The sequence below is a fragment of the Acanthochromis polyacanthus genome, chromosome 11 (genome assembly GCF_021347895.1).
Source record: "Acanthochromis polyacanthus isolate Apoly-LR-REF ecotype Palm Island chromosome 11, KAUST_Apoly_ChrSc, whole genome shotgun sequence".
NCBI lineage: Eukaryota > Metazoa > Chordata > Actinopteri > Pomacentridae > Acanthochromis > Acanthochromis polyacanthus.
The window spans coordinates 11,763,825-11,789,774 of record NC_067123.1 but is presented as its reverse complement, the minus strand read 5'-3'; the positions used below and the strand labels follow the sequence as shown (position 1 = coordinate 11,789,774).

Below are 25,950 nucleotides of genomic sequence, written 5' to 3'. Positions count from 1 at the left end.
CTTATTATTTAGAATATTGAGGAAAAACTGCAATATTTTAACTCAGACATTGCTCAAAGTCAGAAGTTCTGGATTTCTCAGTTTCCTTCCAATTCCATATCAATAACATCACCTGGTCTGCATATTTTCATCTCCACAACATCAATCATCTCTGCCCCTCCCTCACCCCCCAATAACTCCTCTATTCTTGTCCAGAACCTCGTCACTTCCCATATCAACTATTGTACCTCTCACCTCTTTGGTCTCCCTCACAAATCCCTCCATAAGCTTCAACTCATCCAGAATTCAGCTGCTTGCATCGTCTCCAAAACCCCCTCATTTCATCACATCACCCCCGTCCTACAGAAGCTCCACTGGCTCCCTGTCAAACTCAGAATTCATTTCAAAATCCTCCTGTTTCCATTCAAGGCCATCCACAACCTCTCCCCTCTCTATCTATCTGTTCCCATTCGCATTGCCTCCTCCACTCGCTCTGTCGGGTCCTCTTCCTCCATCCCTCTTATGATGCCCTCTGCCTGCCTCAGCACCATGGGCAGCAGGGCTTTCAGCCACTCTGCTCCCAAACTCTGGAACTCACTCCCACTGGACATCCATAATATTGACTCTCTGCCTCTTTTCAAATCCAGATTAAAAACTCACCAGTTAAATACCGCCTACTTGTCCATCAGTGAGGAGGAAACCTGGTGATGTGTTGAGGACAGCTGCAGCAGACTGACTCTGAGTGTTTGCATATGTGTCCTGCCTCTGAGCTCCACACGTTAAGAGGCCAGTGTTGATCAGAGTCTGTCCAGACCTTTCACAGACTCTGACACGCCCGCAGCACAATGATGATGTCCCTGACTCTACTGCTGGCCACCCTGGGGCTCCTTGTTCAGGGTGAGACTCTCTGCTGAAAACTTTGCTTCAGGATGCAGCAGCTTCACCACAATCATGTTGTGCTGTGATGGAGAAACACTGAAACAAGCAGCACTGACCTTCTTCCATCTGTTGTCCATGTTCAACCAATGATCCTCTTGTGTTTGGTTGCTGATCATCTTTCTCCAAGCTGGATTTGTCTCAGTAATCCTTCTCCTCTTTTTCATCTTTTCAGGTTCATCATCAGAAATCATCCTGACTCAGTCTCCTGGATCTCAGTCTGTTGTTCCAGGACAAACTGTCTCCATCACATGTAGAACCAGTTCATATGTTGGTAACAACCTACAGTGGTACCTTCAGAAACCTGGAGAAGCTCCAAAACTCCTGATGTATGACGCTGCGACACGTCAGTCTGGAGTTTCTGATCGTTTCAGTGGACGTGGATCAGATCCTGTCTACACTTTGACCATCAGTGGAGTTCAGGCTCAAGATTCAGGAGTTTATTACTGTCAGCAGGATTACAGCTACCCGTTCACACAGTGATACAACGTCGTACAAAAACTTCCCTCAGCTGAAGAGGAACTGATCTGAATCAACAGCTGCTCAGAAACACAAACACTAATTAACACTTTATCATAGAACACAATTCTAATACTTCCCACTGTATTTTTCACATTTTACATTTTATAAAGTCAAATCATGTTTATCAAATGCCAAACAAAACACCATACGTCATATTTAAATTATTCATACTTTCAATAATATTGTAACGCTACAACACATGAACAACGACGTAGTATAGCTACAAGCATTCAGCTAAAATAAGTCTTTGCGTTCAAAAAGACAAAAACTTCCTGAAACTGGAAGAAGAAAATAATTGAATGTTTTGTCAGCTCGCTATCAAACCAGAATCATTGCTGCTATATTTTCTAAATTTCAGATGATGCTTCCTGTAATTAAACAATGTGAGGATCTTTTAGTTCTGAGAGTGACAACAGAATCTGCAGTTGGAATAAGAACCAGAGTTTATTCAGTCAGATCACAAGCAAATTGATTTTCATCACCATCACTGGTTTATGTCTCTGAGTTCATCAGTTTTGATAATCAAAAGTAAACTGTTTATAGATTTACATTATGTAATACTTCACTGCAACAGATTTTTCAGATTTTTTCTGGATTGAATATCATCTCTTGTCTAGAGTCAGTGCAAATGAGGACGCTGGCCAGCGGCACGAGAGGCTGCGACACCTGGTCAGACGGGAGACGTCTCTCACCAACCTATGTGATGACCTACAAAATCGTTTGCGCCGTAACAACCTGCGAATTTATCAAGTCCCTGAAAGCAGTGAGAAAAACGACATGGTTGGTTTTGTGAAACAACTTATTAAAACCACACTGCAGTTTCCAATGGAGGTGATCCCATAAATTGAGAGAGCACACAGGGCTTTGGGGCTCAAACCGGCCAACTCGGCACCTCCGCGCTCCATAATTGTTCGATTTCTAAACTTCACTGAGAAGGAAGCGGTACTGAGGCAAGCATGGGGACAGAAGCAAGTCATGTTTCATGAGCAAGTCATATACTTTGACCATGACTATTCGCCAGAGGTACAGATGAAGAGAGCCCGGGTGCATCGGGTGATAAAACAGCTAAAGGCAGGGCCAGCCCAAGCCTTCAGTGGGCCCTAAGTGAAATTTACCTTGGGGCCCCCCCACGAACGACTTCAGTGCAAAATCTGAATATATATCAAGTAGTGATGGGTAGATGAGACCCCATCGTGTGTGTCACACTTTTCCCTCATTGTATTATTCATGTATCACACAGTGTCGGTTTGACTAACTGGTGCCATGAGTGGATTAAGAAATGTACTGCAGCCAATGAACAATAAAGTTTGAAACAATTTGTGATGAATGAGCTTGACTGAAGGTAATGCAACTATTTTTTTTAAACTGTATGTCTAAAAATAAATACAAATAGACTTGAAAGTGTTTTTGTTTGATAGAGAAAGTAGGCCTACATGTGATAAATTGAATGTTATATTATCATTAAAATGTAGGCTTAAGTGCTTTGTGCCTGTTGTGACCACAGTCAAAGTCAAGTGTTGTTTATAATTTTCTCAATAAACCCAGTTGTGTTACCATGCAGGAAATCATACTGGTAGTAATTTTTAAGCCCCAAAATTATAATTCATAGCATGTATTTCAGCAGTTTTTATGCTTTTACTTTACAGCAAATGCTTCTTTACTTTCACTTCACTGAATTACTTTTACATTTATTGGGGTAAATTTTGACCCAATTTACTTTTACTCAAGTAATGTAATCAAGTTCTTTGATCATTACTGACTATGTTGATGTTGGAAGTTCATTTAGATGTTTTTTTTTAAAGTTTCCTTTATCTTTGAACAGAAACTACCTGTAAGGTTGCTTAGCTTACTTTTTTTATTACAAATGATTGTAAAACAGTATAAAAGTACAGATTGGCATGCCAGAAAAACATATTTTCATATTTGAAAAGGCACATGACATGTTTATATTATTATACATGGAAGATCTTTTCCAAAAGGACAATTCAAAATATTTTGATTTTATAACATACATAAAAAACCAAGTTCTCTTGAACACCAAAATCTTTACTTTCTTTTTGCTTTTTCGGTTCTCTTTCTCTTTTCATCTCTGTGTAATAATGAACCCGCAAATGTGAGTTGCGCTGTGTACGTTAAAGCCGTGTATAGAGAACGGAAGGATGGATATTGGTTGTTTGTTGGACAAATGTGTTTATATTACCCACTGTGGTAATCACATCTGAAAGTGGTTTATACCGGTGGATTCGTAAGAATCTAAGCTTTCCATCGGTGTATAATGTTTCTATCATCGAGTTGGCAGTGTTGTTCTATTTCGAAAAATGTTTATGTAAATATCAAAACGGCCCGCCCGCTGGCCGCTGAACCTTAACGGGTTTTAATTCCGGTTTTGTTTAGAGTCGAGGATTTAGATCATTTTGGATTAAGTGAAGGGATTTGTTATATATTAAAGGTTAGAAAATGTAATTGCAAATTACCAAATATCCAACCGGAGGAGGAAAAGGCGCTGTGGTAAACAAGACTCAGACTGAGCCCTAAACTTGCGATGCTCTCAGCATTTATCTAAACAAAAAGGTCATACAACCTACCTTTATCCTTGTTTTTCTTTTCCTGCTCCTCCAACCGTTTTCTCTTTCTTTTTTGTGCCCCTGAGACTCTCAGACACATGTCTGGGGCTGCGGCTGCCGCCCAATCAGCGACACTGAACTTACAACGCGTGTTGGGTGGTTGCCAGGTTAGTCCGAAGCAAGTAATGTTAGATGGCAGTCTGTGGGTCAGACCATCAGACGCAGTCAATTCGGGGGCCCCCTAGTGGCGGCGGGGCCCTAAGCAGCCGCTTAATTTGCGTATAGGGAGAGCCGGCCCTGCAAAAGGAGAAAGGGATTCAGGCCAGATGTCACTTTCCGGCACAGCTGAGGATCAACTTGGAATCTGGAGTAAAAACATTCCCAAATCTAATCGAGGCCCAGCCGACGCTGAAGGATCTGGACATCTCTGTGTAGGTGAGCGACAGAGAGCGGATGGAGCAGGAGCTTTCCAAAGAGTCGTGGCAAAGGCAGGGCAGTAGGAGAAGAAGAGGAGGAGGAGGAGCGACGCTGTCAGATGCGGACTTGCGGTCATTATTGCAGGACTGAGATAACAAATGCGCTCAGGTATCTTACTTTTGCTAATGTTGTCATTTACACCAAATGTGTTAAGCGGTTACATTAGTCCACTTTAGGACTTTTGATGCAGGTAGCCACGCTGATAAACAGTTATTGGTATATGTTAATGAAAATTAGGGGCTTGGGGGGGGGGGGGGGACGACACACTCCTTTATTTTCTTATACATGAAAAGACCCAGGATAGGGTTACAATCTCACCAGGGAGTTTCTGTTTCTCTTTGGTTGGTGATTTGGATGGCACTCTGCAGATTTCCCAGAGAGGTTAAAAAGTCACCACTCTCTTGTATCCTAGGCAGAGGCCTAGGATACAACTCGGGCTGGGTTCAGTTTTGCATCCAGTGGGACTTGTGGAAGTCGATCTTATTCATTTGGTTCATTTTGTTCCTCTGAGTTTTCTTGTAAATAGTTCTCATATCCTTGACATGTCAGTTAGGTCCACGCATGGTTATGATATTAAACCCCAGTTACTGGAATTTGACAGGAAAAATTCATTTGCAAGGTGGAAGGACGAGGAGATTAGAGAAGTGGCAGAAAAAAGGAAAGAAAAAATACTAATACATGAAAAAACTAAACATTGTTTCATATAATGTTAAAGGAATTAACCGCCCAATTAAGAGAAAAAAGATCTTAGGTCAGTTGAAAAAATGTAATTGTTCGATTGACTTATTACAGGAAACCCACCTGACTGAGGCAGAACACAAGAAATTAAGAAGGGATTGGGTTGAACAAGTGTTTTATGCCTTTTGTCCAAATGGTAAAAAGAAGGGGGTGGCGATTTTGGTTAACCGGTCCACTGGTCTTACGGTACAAAGGGAGTTAAAGGACAACCAGGGCAGATATATTGCGGTCGTGGGAGCAATAGAAGTACACTTTACAATTAAGAATGTTTACGCACCAAACGAGGATGACCCCTTTTTAAAAGACATAGCATCTATATTAGCAAAGGAAGCTAAGGGTACAGTAGTTCTTGGGGGAGATTTCAATTGTGTCCTCAACTCGAAAACTGACAAGTTGCCAGCTGAATATGGACCCCCCAGTAGAAAATCCAACGCAGAAAAATTCTTGTTAGAGGAGGGCTGAGTGATTGCTGGAGAGCTTTGAACCCAAAGATAAAGGACTTCACATTTTGGTCTCAGGTTCATGGTTCTTATTCTAGAATTGACATGATTTGCATCTCCAAGCAGAGTCTTCATAAAGTTGAGGATTGCACTATAGAGCCTATTACTTTATCTGACCACGGCCCGGCCAGAATGAGATTAAATATAGGTTTTGGAAGACACTTTAAGTACTGGAGGTTAAATGTTTCGATGTTATTAGATCCAACCATACAGCAACAACTAAGACAGACAATAGAAGAATATTTTGAACTTAATGGTAATGGATCAGTATCCCCCTCCACCTTGTGGGATGGAGCGAAGGCGGTACTGAGAGGTAAATGTATTGAAATAGCTGTTAAATTAAATAGTCAAAGACGAGAAAAAGAGAAACTATTGGAATGTGATATAAAAAGATTAGGGGATGAGCATAAGATAACTGGTGACGAGAACATTTTGAAACAACGAGGCCAGTAATATGAGTCTAGATGAAATACTCACTCTAAAAACAGAAGGCGCTCTTCATTACACAAAGCAAAAATATTATGAGAATGGAAACCGAGCCAGCCGTCTGCTTGCATTTCAGTTAAGAAAAGAACAGTCTAGTCGTATAAGTCCTAGAAAAAAACATCCCATTTCTTCTACTGAGGTGTCACATCCAGCAGAGGTGGCGGAGGCGTTCGAAATATTTTATAAAATACTTTATGATTCACCAGATCAGGCACAAGATGTGACAAAAATCAAAGAATTGTTTAAAAATATTAACCTGGCAAAACTGACCAAATTAGAGGCCGAACAGTTGACTAACCCAGTTACAGTGGGGGAAATAGAAGAAACCATTAGATTCTTGAAAAACAACAAATCCCCCAGAACTGATGGCTTTTCATGTGAATTTTACAAGATTTTTATGAAGGAGTTATCGCCCAAACTTTGTGATGTTTTCACATATGCTTTATGTGAAAACAACCCACCTAAAAGCTGGTCGGAGGCCATTATAACAGTAATTCATAAGGAGGGGAAGAACCCATTAGACTGCGGCTCTTACAGGCCTATTAGCCTCCTTGGAAATGATATTAAAATTCTCAGTTCTATTTTGGCAACCAGAGTACAGAAATATTTGGGCAAATTAATTAATCCTGACCAAACTGGATTTATACCAGGACGCCAGGGTGCAAATGATATTAGAAGGGCCTTAAATTTACAGTCAGTAGCAAAAAATTCCATTCACCCTTCTATGCTTCTCAGTCTTGACACTGTAAAAGCATTAGACAGGGTTGATTGGTCGTTTTTAAATTACACATTGGAACAAATGGGGTTTGATATTACATTCATTAATTTGATTAATACCTTAAATAAAGATCCAGTCTCTAAAGTTAGAGTGAATGGTTACTGCTCCGATTTTTTTGAACTTAAGAAAGGGGTGCGACAGGGTAATCCATCCATTCCCTATACACCGCTTTATCCTCACTAGGGTCGCGGGGGGGCTGGAGCATATCCCAGCTGACCCTTCAGATATTTGGGTGTCATTCTGACACATCATTCTTCTCAACTATACAAGGCTAATTATGATAGACTTTTAAATCAGATCAAAAAAGATGTGGAAAGATGGGAGATGCTTCCCTTGTCTTTAATAGGTCGGGTGGAAACCATCAGAATGAACGTCTTGCCGAGGTTGCTATTTTTGTTTTGTGCTCTTCCTGTTTCAGTTCCTATGTCTGCTTTTAATTTTTTGGATAAGCTTATTTCTAAATTTATTTGGCAGAACAAAAGACCCAGAGTGAGGCTTAAAATTCTCTGTTCCCTCAAGGAAAAGGGCGGTTTAGCCTTACCTCATTTCTTAAATTATTACTGGGCATCACAGATGAGAATACTGGTTTCATGGGTTAGGCTTGATATGAGTACAAAATGGATAAGTATTGAACAGGGCTCTGTTAGGGGTGTATCGCTGGCCATTCTCCCTTTCTTGAAACCTGAGACCTGGCAAGAACTTAGGATACAGAATGAATGGGTAAATTTTACTTTAAAAGTGTGGATGCAAATAAGGACATGTCTCAATCTGTCATTATCGTTATCAAGGGCAACAAACATCGTGTCCATATATGCTTTTCTTCCAGCCAAATTAGATGGGGGTTTTGTGAGATGGGCTGAAAAGGGCTTGATAACGGTAAATCAACTATTTGAGGGAACAGCACTCAGGACCTTTTCACAGTTGCAGGTCAAGTATGGTATATCTCGAAATGATCTATTTAGATTTTTTCAAATAGGTCATTATCTGATGTCACATAAGGATTGGGTCAAAATTTAGGATTTATCCTCTCATTTTGAAGTATTGTAGATTGGCTTGGTGGAGAGGGAAATACACATAAAAAAATAGTATCTTGCTTATACAAGAGTATCCGCTTGGACATGACTGACAATACATTAGAGGTAAAGGGTAAATGGGAATTAGAGGCTAATACCATGATTGCAGACAATGAGTGGGAGAGGTCCTGGGTGTCCTAAATGGTAAATGGTTGTATTTATATAGCGCTTTTACATGATACGTCACATTCACCCATTCACACACACATTCACACACTGATGGCGGGAGCTGCCATGCAAGGTGCTAACCATGACCCATCAGGAGCAATTAGGGGTTAGGTGTCTTGCTCAGGGACACCTCGACATGAGCTTGACGGGCCGGGGGATTGAACCGCAACCCTCCGGTTGCAAGACGGCCACTCTACCCACTGGCATAAATGTCTAACCAACCCTAATTGGAAAGAGTTTGGCTGGAAGGTGAGGATGAGATATTTCAAAACTCCTCTAACCATATCTATTTATGACAGAAATTCCACCCCTTTATGTTGGAGGGGTTGTGGTCAGACAGGGGATTTTTCACACATTTTTTGGGACTGTCCCAAAGTTCATTCATTTTGGGAAAATGTAAAGAGAGAAATACAAAAGATTTTACCTCTTGTTAGACCAATGGAGCCCCAACAGGTAATTTTAGGAAATGTCTCTTTGGAAGGAATGGGGCGAGGCAACAGATATATCCTCAGAACTCTTGTATTGATAGCCCATAAAATGATTACAGTGAACTGGTTAAAGCCTTACCCTCCTACCATAGACCAGTGGACTCAAAGACTCAGAGATGTGGAGTGCATGGAGTGTACAGCAAGACTGCAGTTAAGGTTGGACTTCTGTCGAAATAAATGGGTTTCTGTAAGAGAACACTTAGCAAAAGGATAATGTGGTAAATGAAATTGTTGGGGTGTGTTTAAAATTGATCAATGTAGAGGTACACCTCTTCCCTCATTTCTGTCATTTGGTTTGAGTTTTGATACATCAAAAATGTTTTTTTTTTTTTTTTTGTTATTGTACTTGTAGTACATCTGGCTATTGTCACTTTTGGTCTACATGTTGTGTGATATTCTTTGTCAAGGATTCTGTTTTAATAAAAGTTCATAAAAAGAAAATCATCTCCGATATCACTGAGAGAAACAGACGGAAAGAGTAACTTTGTAAGAAAAAACATGAAAACAGTTGATTGGATGATGAGATTTTTATTGTTCAGAAGCACTGAAATAATATTGAAACACTGCAACAAGCTGCTAAATATTGTAACTGAAACATGTCAAATTTAACAGAGTGAAACCAGTGTGATGTTCTTTAACAAACCTCTCATGCACATCAGCACACAGAGAATCATCAACACTTTTAAATATGTCAGATACAAAGCAGCAGATGTGGAAACATTCACAAGTTTAACTTTAAATCATCAACAGTATGAAGTAAACATGACTTTTAATAATCTAGTGGAAATGAGACAACAGCATCAAGTCACCACCATGAAATGTTTTGCAAATGGTTTTCAATCACTATTTAACTGTTCACATGATTTTAAACTCAATCTGAAACAATATCTGACAAAACACAGACATCAGAGATTTTTGTCCATTTTTTCTGTCATTACAGTCTCTGTCGTGTTACTTATAAAAAGTTTTCTTTAATATAAGCTAATTGGTCAGAAAATTGGAAAAATAATGTTTTGAGATGAAATTTACAAATTTTACAATGATAACTTCACTATATTTTATGTTGGACCGTTGCGTCAGACAAAAATTACAGCAGCTGATCAGAGTTAACCTTTATGAGGAGAAACAGAAATTTGTTTGTAAGGAAATTTTTTTGTCACTCAAACAGTGAAAGAACAGAATTTCACTACACTTTACATTATTGTATTTAGTATCAAATACAGTTTAAACTTACATCCAACATCCAGTCTGGTTCCTCCACCAGAAGTCCACCACAGTGATACAAACTGATTGAGCCGCCGTACAAAAACCTCTGACTGTAGAGAGACACGACTCTCTGACTCTGAAACAAACAAGTTCAACACAAACAGTCTCAGTGAGTCAAACGGCTGCTTCACATGAAAATAAACTTGATCAGAGTGACAGGGATTTTAAAACATATTGTTTTTAATATGTCAGATTAATACTGAGTGCTTTCAATGTAATCATCAATCAAACATTTCCATTTAAAAAGAAAATTTAAAGCCACAAAAAGCCATAAAAGACAGTCAGAAATTAGTAATTACAAATTACTGATCAATATTCTGATAATGTTTTTTATCCAATGATAATCTGCATCATCAGATTGACCCAAGTCCCTGTTGGAGTCAGTCAGAGCATTTCCATAGAGAGACACTTTGCATCAGCAGCACCATGCTCCAGTGCTCTGGGAGACTTTATAGTCCTGACACTTGAACACTGGATGACTGACAGCTGTCCTCCATGACAACAGAAGACACAGAAATCCTCCTCATCAAAAACATGACTTTCATCTTCATCTGGACTCTCCTCTGCTGCTGCTTCACAGGCAAAGTCCAGAGAATCAAAGTCCTCTATCAACATCCATCCCTCTGAAATGAAGCCCACAAAACCATGACTCTGCTTTCTGTTTGTGTCTCTGTATCCTCAGAGTCCAGAGGTCAGATCACAGTGACTCAGCCTGGATCAGTGAGTTCTGCTCTGGGAGACTCTGTTAAAATCAGATGTAAAACCAGTCAAGCAGTGGATGGTGGGACAGACTTATACTGGTACCAACAAAAAGATGGAGAACCTCCTAAACTGCTTATCAACTATGGCAATCGCAAAGTTTCAGGGATTCCAGATCGATTTTCTGGCAGCGGATCAAACACAGATTTCACTTTGACCATCAGTGGAGTTCAGGCTGAAGATGCTGCAGTTTATTATTGTAAGGGTGAATTCTGGCCAAACAGTCAACTTCTGCTCACACAGTGAAAACTCATAGTACAAAAACCTCCCTCAGTTACACTAAACAGAAACTGAACTGAAACTGCTGCAAGTGGAAACTACTGCGACAGTTCACTGAACACACTTTCTATTTTTATCTTCATACAGACATTTGAACATGTACAATTTTTACTGTATTTATAATATTTACAGTAATTCTAAAGAGTTCTTTGAGCTGAGGACATAAACTGCAGTTCTTTATTCAAAAATGGTTTCTTCACATTTGCTGAAACAGAAGTTTAATTGACTTGTGTGGATATTTCTTTGAAGAACACAAAGTCCAGCAATTCACATTTTTAAAAAAATATTTCTAAGACAATATTTATATTGAATGAAGATGCAGATATTAGATGTCAACATAATGAGTTACTGGGAGAACTGTGGTCAAGACAAGCTTCCTGTCCGATCATAAAAATGCATGACATATTTTTGGGTATGATCTTCAAGTACATGCTAGAAAATAACACAATCTTATTCATTTATAATTTAAAGTTAGCATGATTAAATGCAGATTGATTGTAACCAGAACTTCAGCTAATAAGGATTCTTAAAGTAGTTATATCATTTGCATAAGTGTGGACCTTTTAAGCTTTTAACGAATCAAAAAAAACAAAAAACAAAAAGAGTGAGATCTGTCAGATAGATTTTTAATGTCTTTGCATTATTATAAGTTACAGACAACTTATCGCATATCACAAAACAGTTTTCCATATTCGAAACTGACAAGCAGTAATTTCACCTAATCTGCTGCAAACCAGGTGCAGCTGAGCTCAATATTTACTTCTGCATTTTTTGAGGATGTTCATAGTGATATACTTTGGGGATCACTAATTCTGATTTTAGTAGTGATTCATTGCATATTCAATGGAATGATTATTCATTTAGAGTGTCTGTTAGCTCACTAAAAATCATCAAACTCAGTAAAATAAGTTTCTCTGTCTAAAACACAAACAATTTATATGAGAACTCACCACAACAGAGTTCCATGTGTTGGCAAAAATAATTATGTTTCATGCTTGTTGTTTAATTTGTAGCAAATGGTGCCACGTTTTCAATCAACATTCAGTCAGAGCATTTCCATAGAGAGACACTTTGCATCAGCAGCACCATGCTCCAGTGCTCTGGGAGACTTTATAGTCCTGACACTTGAACACTGGATGACTGACAGCTGTCCTCCATGACAACAGAAGACACAGAAATCCTCCTCATCAAAAACATGACTTTCATCTTCATCTGGACTCTCCTCTGCTTCACTCAGGGTGAGAAAATCATTTCTCTGAGATGTGAAAAACCTTTTTTGTGTATCTGAGTTTCAGTTTATCATCTCATGTCCAGTGTTTTTCTGTCTCCTCAGAGTCTGTTGGACAAAATGTTGTTGTGACTCAGTCAACAGATAAATCAGTGCAGCTTGGTCAGACTGTCTCTATTGACTGTAAGGTCAGTAGACAAGCAGCTCACCAGTCTGGTTCAAATTACTACCTGGCCTGGTACCATCAGAAAACTGGAGAAGCTCCTAAACTCCTGATCTATTTCACATCATACAAAGTTTCAGGACTTTCCTCCAGATTCAGTGGAAGCGGAGCAGGGAATGGACTTGACTTCACTCTGACCATCAATGGAGTTCAGGCTGAAGATTCAGGAGTTTACTACCATCAGGGTTATCACAGCTCAAATGTGTTCACACAGTGAAAAAACCTCCCTCAGTCAAACTTAACAGAAACTCACATTCCACTGAACACAAATACAATGATGCGACAACATACATCTTCATTAGTCTTCAGTATCTGTTTGTTTTCCACTTCGAGGTTCTTCTTCCTTTATTTTTCCCTCATGAATGTTGAAGTCTGTTTGCCAAAACAGACTAAGTCATAATTCTAGTGAAATGATGAATATGCTTTGAAATGATTGGCTCAGTGCAAAAACAACAAAGCAAACAAAAAGTTCTAACTTTGAAATAAGGAGCTTTCAGTTGTTTCATAAGGTAGTGGAGGTGAAAAGTTCACATAACATAGTTTTATCAGCCTAATAGATTTCCACAGACAATCCTAATTGGTGTCACAAAAGAAAAACAGAAACGCACTGATGACTGGATCTGGGTGTCAAACAGTCTGCAGCATCCTCGTGCCTACCATCTTTCTCAACGGGTACATCTACTGCATTGGAGGCTATGACAGTATGGAGCAGCTCAACAGCATGTGCAGGTTTGACTTGAGGGCTCACACCTGGCAAGAGGTGGCACCTATGTACTTCCACCGCTGCTTCGTAAGCGTCACTGTGCTGAATGGCTGCATCTACGTGTAGCCCACCTAAAAATGTGACATCAATAAATAAATAGTTAACTAAAATACATAAAAACATTGAAAAGGTTACATCTGATCCACCAAGAGTTAAAATCTGATGATTAAAATGCATAAATAGGTTCATTTGCTTGAAATATATTCATTTAATGAATTAAAAGTCAGTTAAAAACAGTCAGAAAGCTCCTTTAATGGAAATGATTAAAAGTATGGCTGTTAAAAATTACAATGCTCCTTCCCCTTTAAAGTCACAGTGTGAGAGTAACAAGAGTTAAATACAGTAATCAGCAGGAGTTATGTACAGTAATTACGGGGGGGTGGGGGGTGGGGGGTGGGTCAGTGCATTGATGTACTTTGGCCTCCGCTGCTGTTTAAGAGTCTGATGGCGGTGGGCACAAAGGAGCGCTGAAGCGCTCAGTTCTGTTTCTGGGTGGGATGATGCACTGGCTGAATGAGCTGCCCATGTGTCTTGGAAATAAAACATAACGCAATGACAATGACTGAACTCAGATCGCTGCAATTGACAATAAACATTAATGAAATCAGAATGAACTCTGAAATGACTTGGATACCTTCAGTTATGAAAATTCAAGAATCAGAATTTGAAAACTAATACAGCTGGTATTACAGATATACCAATCCATCACACATAAAGTGATGAAACATGAAAATAGTGGAGCATTTTAAACCAACCAAGAGAATCACTTAAAACAATTAAGAACTGAAAATACGGTAGTTTGTTGTTTTATTCTCTCATTTTCAGAAAATAAAGTTTTGGGCGTTTTCAAAGCAAAGACTAAATTTCAAAAAATGCTAACACTGAATGATTGTACTTCAATCTGCTTTTTTTATATCATGTGTTGTAGCACTAAAACATTATTGTAGGCATAAAGTTCTTCAATAATGAGGATTGGTGTTTGGTTCTGGTTTTGACAAAAATACTTTGACTGTATAAAATGAAAAATGTGAAAAATAATGTGAACAGTGGTAGAATTGCATTGTATGGTAAAGGGTAAATTAGTCTGAATCTCTGTGTGTGTCTGAGCATCTGTTGATTCAGATCAGTTCCTCTTCAGCTGAGGGAGGTTTTTGTACGATGTTGTATCACTGTGTGAACGGTCTGCTTTCACTCTGTTGGCAGTAATAAACTCCTGAATCTTCAGCCTGAACTCCACTGATGGTCAGAGTAAAGTCATATCCAGAACGACTTCCACTGAAACGGTCAGGAACTCCAGAGTAACGGTTTGAATCATAATAGATCAGGAGTTGTGTAGATTTTCCAGTTCTCTGAAGGTACCACTGCATGTCACCTTCAACACTCTCACTGGCTTTACACTTGATGTAGACAGTTTGTCCGAGAACAACAGACTGAGATCCAGGAGACTGAGTCAGGATGATTTCTGATGATGAACCTGAAAAGATGAAAAAGAACAGAAGGGTGACTGAGACAAATCCAGCTTGGAGAAAGATGATCAGCATCCAAACACAAGAGGATCATTGGTTGAACATGGACAACAGATGGAAGAAGGTCAGTGCTGCTTGTTTCAGTGTTTCTCCATCACAGCACAACATGATTGTGGTGAAGCTGCTGCATCCTGAAGCAAAGTTTTCAGCAGAGAGTCTCACCCTGAACAAGGAGCCCCAGGGTGGCCAGCAGTAGAGTCAGGGACATCATCATTGTGCTGCGGGCGTGTCAGAGTCTGTGAAAGGTCTGGACAGACTCTGATCAATACTGGCCTCTTAACGTGTGGAGCTCAGAGGCAGGACACATATGCAAACACATTACAGAGCTGATCGTCAGTGGATCAATCACATCATCAATTTACTGATCACAAATGAGTCCTAGCTGTTTGTTTAGATTTATTGTCTCTGAAAATATTTTTTTTATAGAAATGTTTGCTTGATTGATTTATACATCCATAAAATGTATTTTTAATTTCACGTATAAAAAACTAAATAATGAAGCCAAATTAATCTGTTTTTAAATTCCTGCCATTGTGTTAAAATTTGTTTTGATGTGAAGCAGCTGTTTAACTCACTGAGACTGTTTGTGTTGAGTTTGTTTGTTTCAGAGTCAGAGAGTCGTGTCTCTCTCCAGTCAGAGGTTTTTGTACGGCGGCTCAATCACTTTGTATCACTGTGGCTCACGTTTGGTGGAGGAACCAGACTGGATGTTGGACGTAAGTTACATCTTTGATATATTTTTTAAAGATCTAACACTGTTTCAGTGTCCTGACCATGTCCATTAATTATACTGAGGAGTATAAACAGCTTTTCCTGGAAATTCTTGAACAAACATTTTGTCATGAGGACACTATGTCGACTTTACCAATGGAAATTTAAAAAGTTGGCAAAATGGAATACAAATAATACAATGGTACAGAACATAAATCATTTTCTGGTGTTAATAGTTGAATCTTTAGTGCTTGTAGGTTTAGTTCAGTGTGACAAAGTCAGAGAGTCGTGTCTCTCTACAGTCAGAGGTTTTTGTACGGCGGCTCAATCAGTTTGTATCACTGTGGCTCACGTTTGGTGGAGGAACCAGACTGGATGTTGGACGTAAGTTACATTTTTGATACATTTTTGAATGATCTATGACGTTTTTAGTTGTATTAGTGTGTCTATTAATTATATGGCAGAATATCAACATCTTTTCTTGTAAATTCTTGAACAAACATTTAGTCATTAGGACACTACATGGACTTTGTCAATGGAAATTCTAAAATTTAACAAAACAGATTTAAAATAATGAAATGGTAAAGAAGATAAATCATTTTCTGGTGTTCATAGTTGAATCTTTAGTGTCTGCATGTTTAGTTCAGTGTGACAAAGTCAGAGAGCCGTGTCTCTCTACAGTCAGAGGTTTTTGTACGGCGGTTCAATCACTTTGTATCACTGTGGTACACGTTTGGTGGAGGAACCAGACTGGATGTTGGACGTAAGTTTAAACTGTATTTGATACTAAATACAATAATTTAAAATGTGATTAAATGACCTTTTCTGATGGTTTGAGTGAGAGAAAAAAATTCCTTACATTATTTCTGTTTTAATTTCTCCTCATGAAGGTTAACTCTGATCAGCTTTGCTCTCATTTCTCTCTGACACAACATTCAAGCTTAAATTGTAGTTAAATTAAATTAATCTATTTATTGAATTTTATCACAGAATAATTTTTCCAAATTTCCTTTGAAGAAACTGTTGTTTCTATGATTTGTTTTATATGAGAAACACTTTCTTCAACAAATATGACACAGACTGTAATGAAACATTAGAATATAAAAATGTAGAAAATCTCTGATGTCTGTGTTTTGTCAGAAATTGTTTCAAATTTAGTTTAAAATCATGTGAACAGTTAAAAAATGATAGAAAACCATGTGCAGAACTTTTTTTGGTGGTGAGTTGATGTTCTTGTCTTATTTTCATAAGATGATTTAAAGTAATATTTAGTTCAAACATTTTACAGTTTAAGGTGAAAATTATGAATGTTTTCACATCTGCTGGTTTTATTTCCACTAAATATTTCAAAGCAGTGTTTACTTCATACTGTTTATGATTTAAAGAAAAACGTGTGAATGTTTCCACATCTGCTGCTTTTATTTCCAGAGTATCTGACATATTTGAACGTGTTGATGACTCTCTGTGTGCTGATGTGCATGAGAGGTTTGTTAAAGGGAAGTGAAACAATGTGTGAGTGAGTGACTGGTGGAGCAGAAAAAGCATCTGACAGAAACTCCTTGAAGGACTAAACCAAGTCTCTCACAGTGAAGGTGTCCAAGTGGCTGCTGTTTGATTGACAGCTGTGTGCTCCCTGTCCTCTAAGCTGATTGGTGTCTCCTAGGTGATGTCCGTCCCTCCCTGACGGTGCTGCCCCCCTCCACAGAGGAGCTGCAGCAGGGGAAGGCCACGCTCATGTGTCTGGCCAACAAGGGCTTCCCCTCAGACTGGAGTCTGTCCTGGAAGGTGGATGGCGGCATCATCAGTAGCAGCTGGGAGGAGAGCAGGAGCCCCGGGGTGCTGCAGGAGGACGGCCTCTACAGCTGGAGCAGCACCCTGAGGCTCCCTGCAGACCAGTGGGGGAAGGTGGGCTCTGTGAGCTGTGAGGCCACCCAGGGCTCCCAGACTCCACTCTCAGAGAAACTGTGGAGAGACCTGTGTTCCCAGTCCTGACCTCACCCACTGGGAACATCACACTGGTTCCACTCTGCTGTTCTCTGTATTTCTCTTTCTGTCGTTGTCTCACTTTTCTATTGCGACTTTATCTTATCATTAATATTGTTCACCTTCAGTGATACTTTTGCTTTTTATGCTTGAAAACAACATACTTTGTCTCTCAGGTTGCAGACTTTATTGTGGATTTTGTCATGAATCTTTATCATGTGGAAACATCACACTGGTTCTGTTCTGATACTGTTCTCTGGTTGCTCTCTGTAACTTTCTCTCTTTCTAAAATCATCCTTATTCTGATGGTTAAAGCATTTTAAAATAATAAAAAATGTATCAAGAAAACAAGTCAATGTTTTTGGTATTCTTTTATTTGGTATGAAAATCTTATAGCATCAAATTATTTTGATTAATTGACACAAACCAACAAACCAAAAAAATTAACCATCAATTATTAAAGTTGATCTGTTTTGAACAAGTCTCGAAGCACGTTGTTGTCTCAAAAATCTGAATTATTCTTAGGTTTAAAAGAAAAAGCAGGATGCCATCTGCATGCAGTGATTTGCTTTCTGTCTTTCCAGTCCCATTCATGCTGTGATTGCTGCAATTTAGAAAACATTTTAAAGCAACAAAAATGCATCAAGTAAACACATCTGTTGACTTTTTGTTGTTGTTGTTATAGACACATCATTTAGATAAATAAAACAACCCAAAGTTTAAAAAAAAAAATTATCATGAATTTTTACTGTTAAAGATTTTGAATGTTAAAAATGTATTTCATATGTCAGTGTTTAATATACAGTGGGTACGGAAAGTATTCAGACCCCTTGAAATTTTTCACTTTCTGCGTCATTGCAGCCATTTGCCAAAATCAAAAAAGTTCATTTTATTCCTCATTAATGTACACTCAGCACCCCATCTTGACAGAAAAAAACAGAAATGTAGAATTTTTTGCAAATTTATTAAAAAAGAAAAACTGAAATATCACATGGTCAGAAGTATTCAGACCCTTTGCAGTAACATTCATATTTAACTCACATGCTGTCCATTTCTACTGATCCTCCTCGAGATGGTTCTGCTTCTTTATTGGAGTCCAGCTGTGTTTAATTAAACTGATTGGACTTGATTAGGAAAGGCACACACCTGTCTATATAAGACCTTACAGCTCACAGTGCATGTCAGAGCAAATGATAATCATGAGGTCGAAGGAACTGCCCAAGGAGCTCAGAGACAGAATTTTTATAAACAATTAACACATTGTCATTTTTATGGTTTGTGATAATGCTGAATTTTTTTTAAAAAAATGATTAATGCTAACTGTTTTCAGTGTGGAACGTCAATCATATGTTGGTGCAATAAATTTCAACTGCAGTTTCATTTAAGAGACAAACTTAGCCTTTATAAGAGGAGATTCATTTAAAACTGATCAAATAATTTTTAAAATTTCTGCACTTATCTGTGTGCTGAATTGTGCTATTTAAACATTTGTTGAGAATGTTTATTGAACTAAAAGATGCTCATCATGTTTAATTCCTAGAAGTATCATTGTAACTGTAAGATTTGTAACACCATACTTTTTTCTTGTGTTGTTAAGATCTGAAAATAATTTATTTCATTCTCTCAGTTTCAGACAATAAGGTTTCTGCCTTGTTGAAAGCAACAACATAAAATGCTCATGTTGAATGTTTGTACTTCAATCAGCTGTTTTGCTTATCAGGTGTTGTTGCATTAAAATATTATTGAACTCATAAAAGTCTGAAATAATGAGAGCTTGGTTCTGGTTTTTGACAAAAAACATTTTGATTGTATAAAATGGAAAATGTGAAAAATAATGTGAAAGGTCATAGAATTGTGTTGTATTGTGAAGGGTAAATTAGTCTGAATGTTTGTCCATTAGAGCAGCTGTTGATTCAGATCAGTTCCTCTTCAGCTGAGGGAGGTTTTTGTACGACGTTGTATCACTGTGTGAACGGTAAGCTTTCATCCTGTTGGCAGTAATAAACTCCTGAATCTTCAGCCTGAACTCCACTGATGGTCAGAGTAAAGTCATATCCAGAACGACTTCCACTGAAACGATCAGGAACTCCAGAGTAACGAGTTACATCATTATAGATCAGGAGTTGTGTCGATTTTCCAGTTCTCTGAAGGTACCACTGCATATCAGCTTGAACACTCTCACTGGCTTTACACTTGATGGAGACAGTTTGTCCTGGAACAACAGACTGAGATCCAGGAGACTGAGTCAGGATGATTTCTGATGATGAACCTGAAAACATGAAAAAGAGAAGAAAGATTACTGAGACAAATCCAGCTTGGAGAAAGATGATCAGCAACCAAACACAAGAGGATCATTGGTTGAACATGGACAACAGATGGAAGAAGGTCAGTGCTGCTTGTTTCAGTGTTTCTCCATCACAGCACAACATGATTGTGGTGAAGCTGCTGCATCCTGAAGCAAAGTTTTCAGCAGAGAGTCTCACCCTGAACAAGGAGCCCCAGGGTGGCCAGCAGTAGAGTCAGGGACATCATCATTGTGCTGCGGGCGTGTCAGAGTCTGTGAAAGGTCTGGACAGACTCTGATCAACACTGGCCTCTTAACGTGTGGAGCTCAGAGGCAGGACACATATGCAAACACATTACAGAGCTGATCGTCAGTGGATCAATCACGTCATCAGTTTATTGATCACAAATGAGTTCTGGCTGTTTATGTAGATTTATTGCCTCTCACAGTTTTTTCACATAATTTTTTGCTTGATTGATTTTTGATCCAGAACATTCACTTTTAGTTTGACTTATTAAAAAAATAAATAATAAAGACAAATTAATATATTTTCAAATTCCTGTCATTTTGAAAAAATTTATTTTGATGTGAAGCAGCTGTTTGACTCACTGAGACTGTTTGTGTTGAGTTTTCTTTCAGAGTCAGAGAGCCGTGTCTCTCTACAGTCAGAGGTTTTTGTACGGCGGCTCAATCAGTTTGTATCACTGTGGTGGACTTTTGGTGGAGGAACCAGACTGGAATTTGGACGTAAGTTTATACTTCAAGTCTAAATACAAAACTGGAAAGGAATGTTCGAATTCTATTTCTGAGGATCACAAGGACAGAAAAATGTCTTTTTTAAATTTGTAAATCTTGTTTTCATGTCTCCTGATGGAGGCTAATTCAGATCAGCGTCATTTAATGTAAATATCTTAAACCTGAATTTTGAAAACTTCCAGGCTGTGAAATGTAGCGTAAAATCTTGTTCTTTTGAAAATAGTTTAAAATATTCTTTATTTTATGATATATTGTTTCAAATTCTACGGTGGAAATCACTGAAACAGGAAAACTATGCTGATGAAAAACATTTTACTTTTCCATATGTAGCTAATTACGATTGAAGAAAACAAGATTTGACAGCAATTGTTGCACTTTCTTGTTAATGTTTCCACTAAGTACTCAGAATGTTCAGGCAGAATATTTATTCATGTTGAAGCAAAATCTGAGTTGTAAATGTTTCCAAAACTACTGTTTTTATTTGTTGAACAGTCTGACTTGCTTCTGACTGTTTGATGATTCTCTGTGTGCTGATGTGCATGAGAGGTTTGTTAAAGGGAAGTGAAACAATGTGTGAGTGAGTGACTGGTGGAGCAGAAAAAGCATCTGACAGAAACTCCTTGAAGGACTAAACCAAGTCTCTCACAGTGAAGGTGTCCAAGTGGCTGCTGTTTGATTGACAGCTGTGTGCTCCCTGTCCTCTAACCTGATTGGTGTCTCCTAGGTGATGTCCGTCCCTCCCTGACGGTGCTGCCCCCCTCCACAGAGGAGCTGCAGCAGGGGAAGGCCACGCTCATGTGTCTGGCCAACAAGGGCTTCCCCTCAGACTGGAGTCTGTCCTGGAAGGTGGACGGCAGCAGCAGCAGCAGCAGCTGGGAGGAGAGCAGGAGCCCCGGGGTGCTGCAGGAGGACGGCCTCTACAGCTGGAGCAGCACCCTGAGGCTCCCTGCAGACCAGTGGGGGAAGGTGGGCTCTGTGAGCTGTGAGGCCACCCAGGGCTCCCAGACTCCACTCTCAGAGACACTGAGGAGAGACCAGTGTTCCCAGTCCTGACCTCACCCACTGGGAACATCACACTGGTTCTGTTCTGATACTGTTCTCTGTTTGCTTTCTATAACTTACTCTCTTTCAAATCTCAACCTCATTCTGATGGTGAAAACATTTTAAGATAATAAAAATGTCATCAAAAAATCAAGTTGATTGAGTTCTTTTTTTGGCATAAACATCTTATAGTGTTACCATTATTTCAATTAGCACAATTCAAAAGGACAAAAATAATACCATCAGTCATTAAAGTTTATCTTTTTTGAACAAGTGTTGAAGTGGATTTTTGTCAAAATAATTGTAAGTATGTTTTAGGTTCAGAAAGAGAAAGCAGGATTTCATCTGCATGAAGTGATCAAACATGAAACTAATGGAGTCTGTTAAGCCAGATGAGAGACAATCACTTTATATAATTAACACTTTGTCATTTTCATCCTTTGTATTAATGCTGATCGAGTGTTTAATGATGATTGTCTACTCATCAGATCAGTGTGTCCATGGATATTATCAGTGTGGAACATCTGTTATACACACGTGGACAAAGTTGTTGGTACCCCTCAGTTAAAGAAGGAAAAACCCACAATTCTCACTGAAATCCCTTGAAACTCACAAAAGTAACAATAAATAAAAACATTTTGAAAATTAAATAATCAAAATCAGCCATCACTTTTGAATTGTTGATTAACATAATTATTTAAAAAAACAAACTAATGAAATAGGGCTGGACAAAAATGATGGTACCCATAACTTAATATTTTGTTGCACAACCTTTTGAGGCAATCACTGCAATTAAACGATTTCTGTATTTGTCAATGAGCGTTCTGCAGCTGTCAACAGGTATTTTGGCCCACTCCTCATGAGCAAACAGCTCCAGTTGTCTCAGGTTTGATGGGTGTCTTCTCCAAATGGCATGTTTCAGCTCCTTCCACATATGTTCAATGGGATTCAGATCTGGGCTCATAGAAGGCCACTTTAGAATAGTCCAACGCTTTTCTCTCAGCCATTCTTGGGTGTTTTTGGCTGTGTGTTTTGGATCATTGTCCTGTTGGAAGACCCATGACCTGCGACTGAGACCAAGCTTTCTGACACTAGGCAGCACATTTCTCTCCAGAATGCCTTGATAGTCTTCAGATTTCATCGTACCTTGCACACTTTCAAGACACCCTGTGCCAGATGCAGCAAAGCAGCCCCAAAACATTACTGAGCCTCCTCCATGTTTCACCGTAGGGACAGTGTTCTTTTCTTCGTATGCTTGGTTTTTGAGTCTATGAACATAGAGTTGATGTGCCTTACCAAAAAGCTCCAGTTTGGTCTCATCTGTCCAAAGGACATTCTCCCAGAAGCTTTGTGGCTTGTCAACATGCATTTTTGCAAATTCCAGTCTGGCTTTTTTATGAGTTTTTTTCAGCAGTGGTGTCCTCCTTGGTCGTCTCCCATGACGTCCACTTTGGCTCAAACAACGACGAATGGTGCGATCTGACACTGATGTACCTTGGCCTTGGAGTTCACCTTTAATTTCTTTGGAGGTTGCTCTGGGCTCTTTGGATACAATTCGAACGATCCGTCTCTTCAATTTGTCATCAATTTTCCTCTTGCGGCCACGTCCAGGGAGGTTGGCTACTGTCCTGTGGGTCTTGAACTTCTGAATAATATGAGCCACTGTTGTCACAGGAACTTCAAGCTGTTTAGAGATGGTCTTATAGCCTTTAGCTTTAAGATGTTTGTCTATAATTTTTTTTCGGATGTCCTGGGACAATTCTCTCCTTCGCTTTCTGTTGTCCATGTTCAGTGTGGTACACACCTTTTCACCAAACAGCAGGGTGACTACTTGTCTCCCTTTAAATAGGCAGACTGACTGATTATGAGTTTGGAAACACCTGTGATGTCAATTAAATGACACACCTGAGTTAATCATGTCACTCTGGTCAAACAGTTTTCAATCTTTTATAGAGGTACCATCATTTTTGTCCAGGCCTGTTTCATTAGTTTGTTTTTTTAAATAATTATGTTAATCAACAATTCAAAAGTAATGGCTGTTTTTGATTATTTAATTTTCAATAAATTTTTATTTATTGTTACTTTTGTGAGTTTCAAGTGATTTCAGTGAGAATTGTGGGTTTTTCCTTCTTTAACTGAGGGGTACCAACAATTTTGTCCACGTGTGTATGTTGCTGCGTTTTACATAGGTTCATGTAATCCAAACAACTTTTGCTTTCTGTCATCAGACTGACTGAAGTTTTGTTCTAGTTGTTCAAATTGACTAAATAAGAAAACACAAATGATCTGCATTTAGTTATGTGCTGAATTGTGCCAGTTAAATCTTAGATGAAATTGTTCACAGAAGGAAAACATGCTCACATTGTTTAATTACTAGAAGCATCATGTCAACTGGAGAATTTATAGTAGCACAAATTATTCTTGTGTTGTTAATATTTACTTATTTTCTTCTCTCAGTTTAGGAGAACAACGTTGTTGAAAGCAAAGACAAAAGTAAAAAAACTAGCTAATTGTTTGTATCTAAATTCACTGTTTTGTTTATCATGTGTTGAAACATTACAGTATTATTTACAACATGAAGAACTTAAATAATGAAGGTTAGTGTTTGACAAACATGACTTGACTTTATAAAATGTAAAACATAAAAAATTATCTGGAAGGTGTTACAGTTGTATTGTAAAGGGTAAATTAGTCTGAATGTATGTGTTTCTGAGCAGCTGTTGATTCAGATCAGTTCCTCTTCAGCTGAGGGAGGTTTTTGTACAACGTTGTATCACTGTGTGAACGGTACGCTGCTGCTATGCTGACAGTAATAAACTCCTGAATCTTCAGCCTGAACTCCACTGATGGTTAAAGTAAACTGAGTTCCAGAATAACTTCCACTGAAACGATCAGGAACTCCAGACTGACGAGATGAAGCTAAATAAACAAGCAGTTTTGGAGCTTCTCCAGGTTTCTGAAGGTACCAGTGCACGTAGTAACTAATACTTGAACTGCTTCTACATGTGATGGAGACAGTTTGTCCTGGAACAACAGACTGAGATCCAGGAGACTGAGTCAGGATGACATCTGCTGATGAACCTGAAAACATTAAAAAAAAGAGGAGAAGGATTACTGAGACAAATCCAGCTTGGAGAAAGATGATCAGCATCCAAACACAAGAGGATCATTGGTTGAACATGGACAACAGGTGGAAGAAGGTCAGTACTGCTTGTTTCAGTGTTTCTCCATCACAGCACAACATGATTGTGGTGAAGCTGCTGCATCCTGAAGCAAAGTTTTCAGCAGAGAGTCTCACCCTGAACAAGGAGCCCCAGGGTGGCCAGCAGTAGAGTCAGGGACATCATCATTGTGCTGCGGGCGTGTCAGAGTCTGTGAAAGGTCTGGACAGACTCTGATCAATACTGGCCTCTTAACGTGTGGAGCTCAGAGGCAGGACACATATGCAAACACTCAGAGTCAGTCAGCTGCAGCTGTCCTCAACACATCATCAGATTTCCTCCTCAGTGTTCACAGCATCACAACACATATGTACATTTTTAGGATGTTGGATGTTAGTCTGATAGTGAGCTGGAGTTTCTGGGCAGTTAGTTTCTGTTATTCCAGTTTGGTGTTGTGGAAAATTTCACAAACAGCACGTAGATGTCTTGATATCAAGTTTGTCCGGTTATATTTGTATTTTTTTGTGATCCTAGTTGATGTAGAGATTTTCTTCAGGTAACTTTAACTTCAAGTTTATAAAGTAAAATGTTTTAGTAATCGAAGTGATTAATTGTTTTTGAGTGGATCATCTTTGATTATCAGTGTTTCCGTTTTTATGTTTTAGTAATACAGGATACATTGGAAATCCAAAGTGCAGCTGAGGTCAAAGGTCATGACCAAACTCTTTTACATTTACTGTCCCACTTGCTTTTATTCATGAGCAGATCACTGAAGAATATGAATGTTATTATTGTACCTGAATGTTTATGGAAATGCTCTGACTGACACAGGCTCAATGATGTAATTGATGCCAAGCTGTATCTACTAAAACTGACTTGAAATGAGTTCATACTTTTGTAGTCACTTAATTTGTATTTTATATTTGTAATTAGTAACATTACTTTATATCAATCTGTTTTACTTTGACATGAAAACATCTTTATTTCTCAATTCTTGCCCTAAAAGCCCAAATTATAATCACCATGATTCAATGTTCAAAAGCAATGAAAGGCGATACCTTCCAACCATTTTTATTATAGTCATTGTATGTACATTTGCAAAAGATTGGAGGGTATTAACCTGATCCAGTCCAGGTATTAACACTTGTGAGTAGAAATGTGAGCATCGGATTTATATTAACTTAAAAATTTAGGTTGAAGATCTGTAGCATGCGTCTTTTTGTTTCCATTAAAATCTTCCTTCTCTCATGTTTCTTTTGTT

General features: G+C 38.7%; 1 protein-coding gene and 2 gene segments (V, D, J or C); 2 read left to right on the top strand and 1 right to left on the bottom strand.

The window, feature by feature from the left end:
- Window positions 1–25,950, bottom strand: part of LOC127536233 (immunoglobulin kappa light chain-like) — a 30,726-nt gene that overhangs the window by 2,653 nt on the left and 2,123 nt on the right. Inside the window, exon 4 of the mRNA XM_051956065.1 lies at window positions 9,944–9,985. Within this exon, the coding sequence (XP_051812025.1) occupies window positions 9,944–9,985 (42 nt within the window). The remainder of the gene's footprint in view (window positions 1–9,943; window positions 9,986–25,950) is intronic.
- LOC127536241 (Ig kappa chain V region Mem5-like) lies at window positions 704–21,632 on the top strand. The segment is given in 4 exon segments: window positions 704–876; window positions 1,091–1,385; window positions 16,190–16,227; window positions 21,212–21,632. Coding segments are annotated over 4 exon segments (714 nt in total).
- LOC127536244 (Ig kappa-b4 chain C region-like) lies at window positions 16,824–17,798 on the top strand. The segment is given in 1 exon segment: window positions 16,824–17,798. A coding segment is annotated over 1 exon segment (258 nt).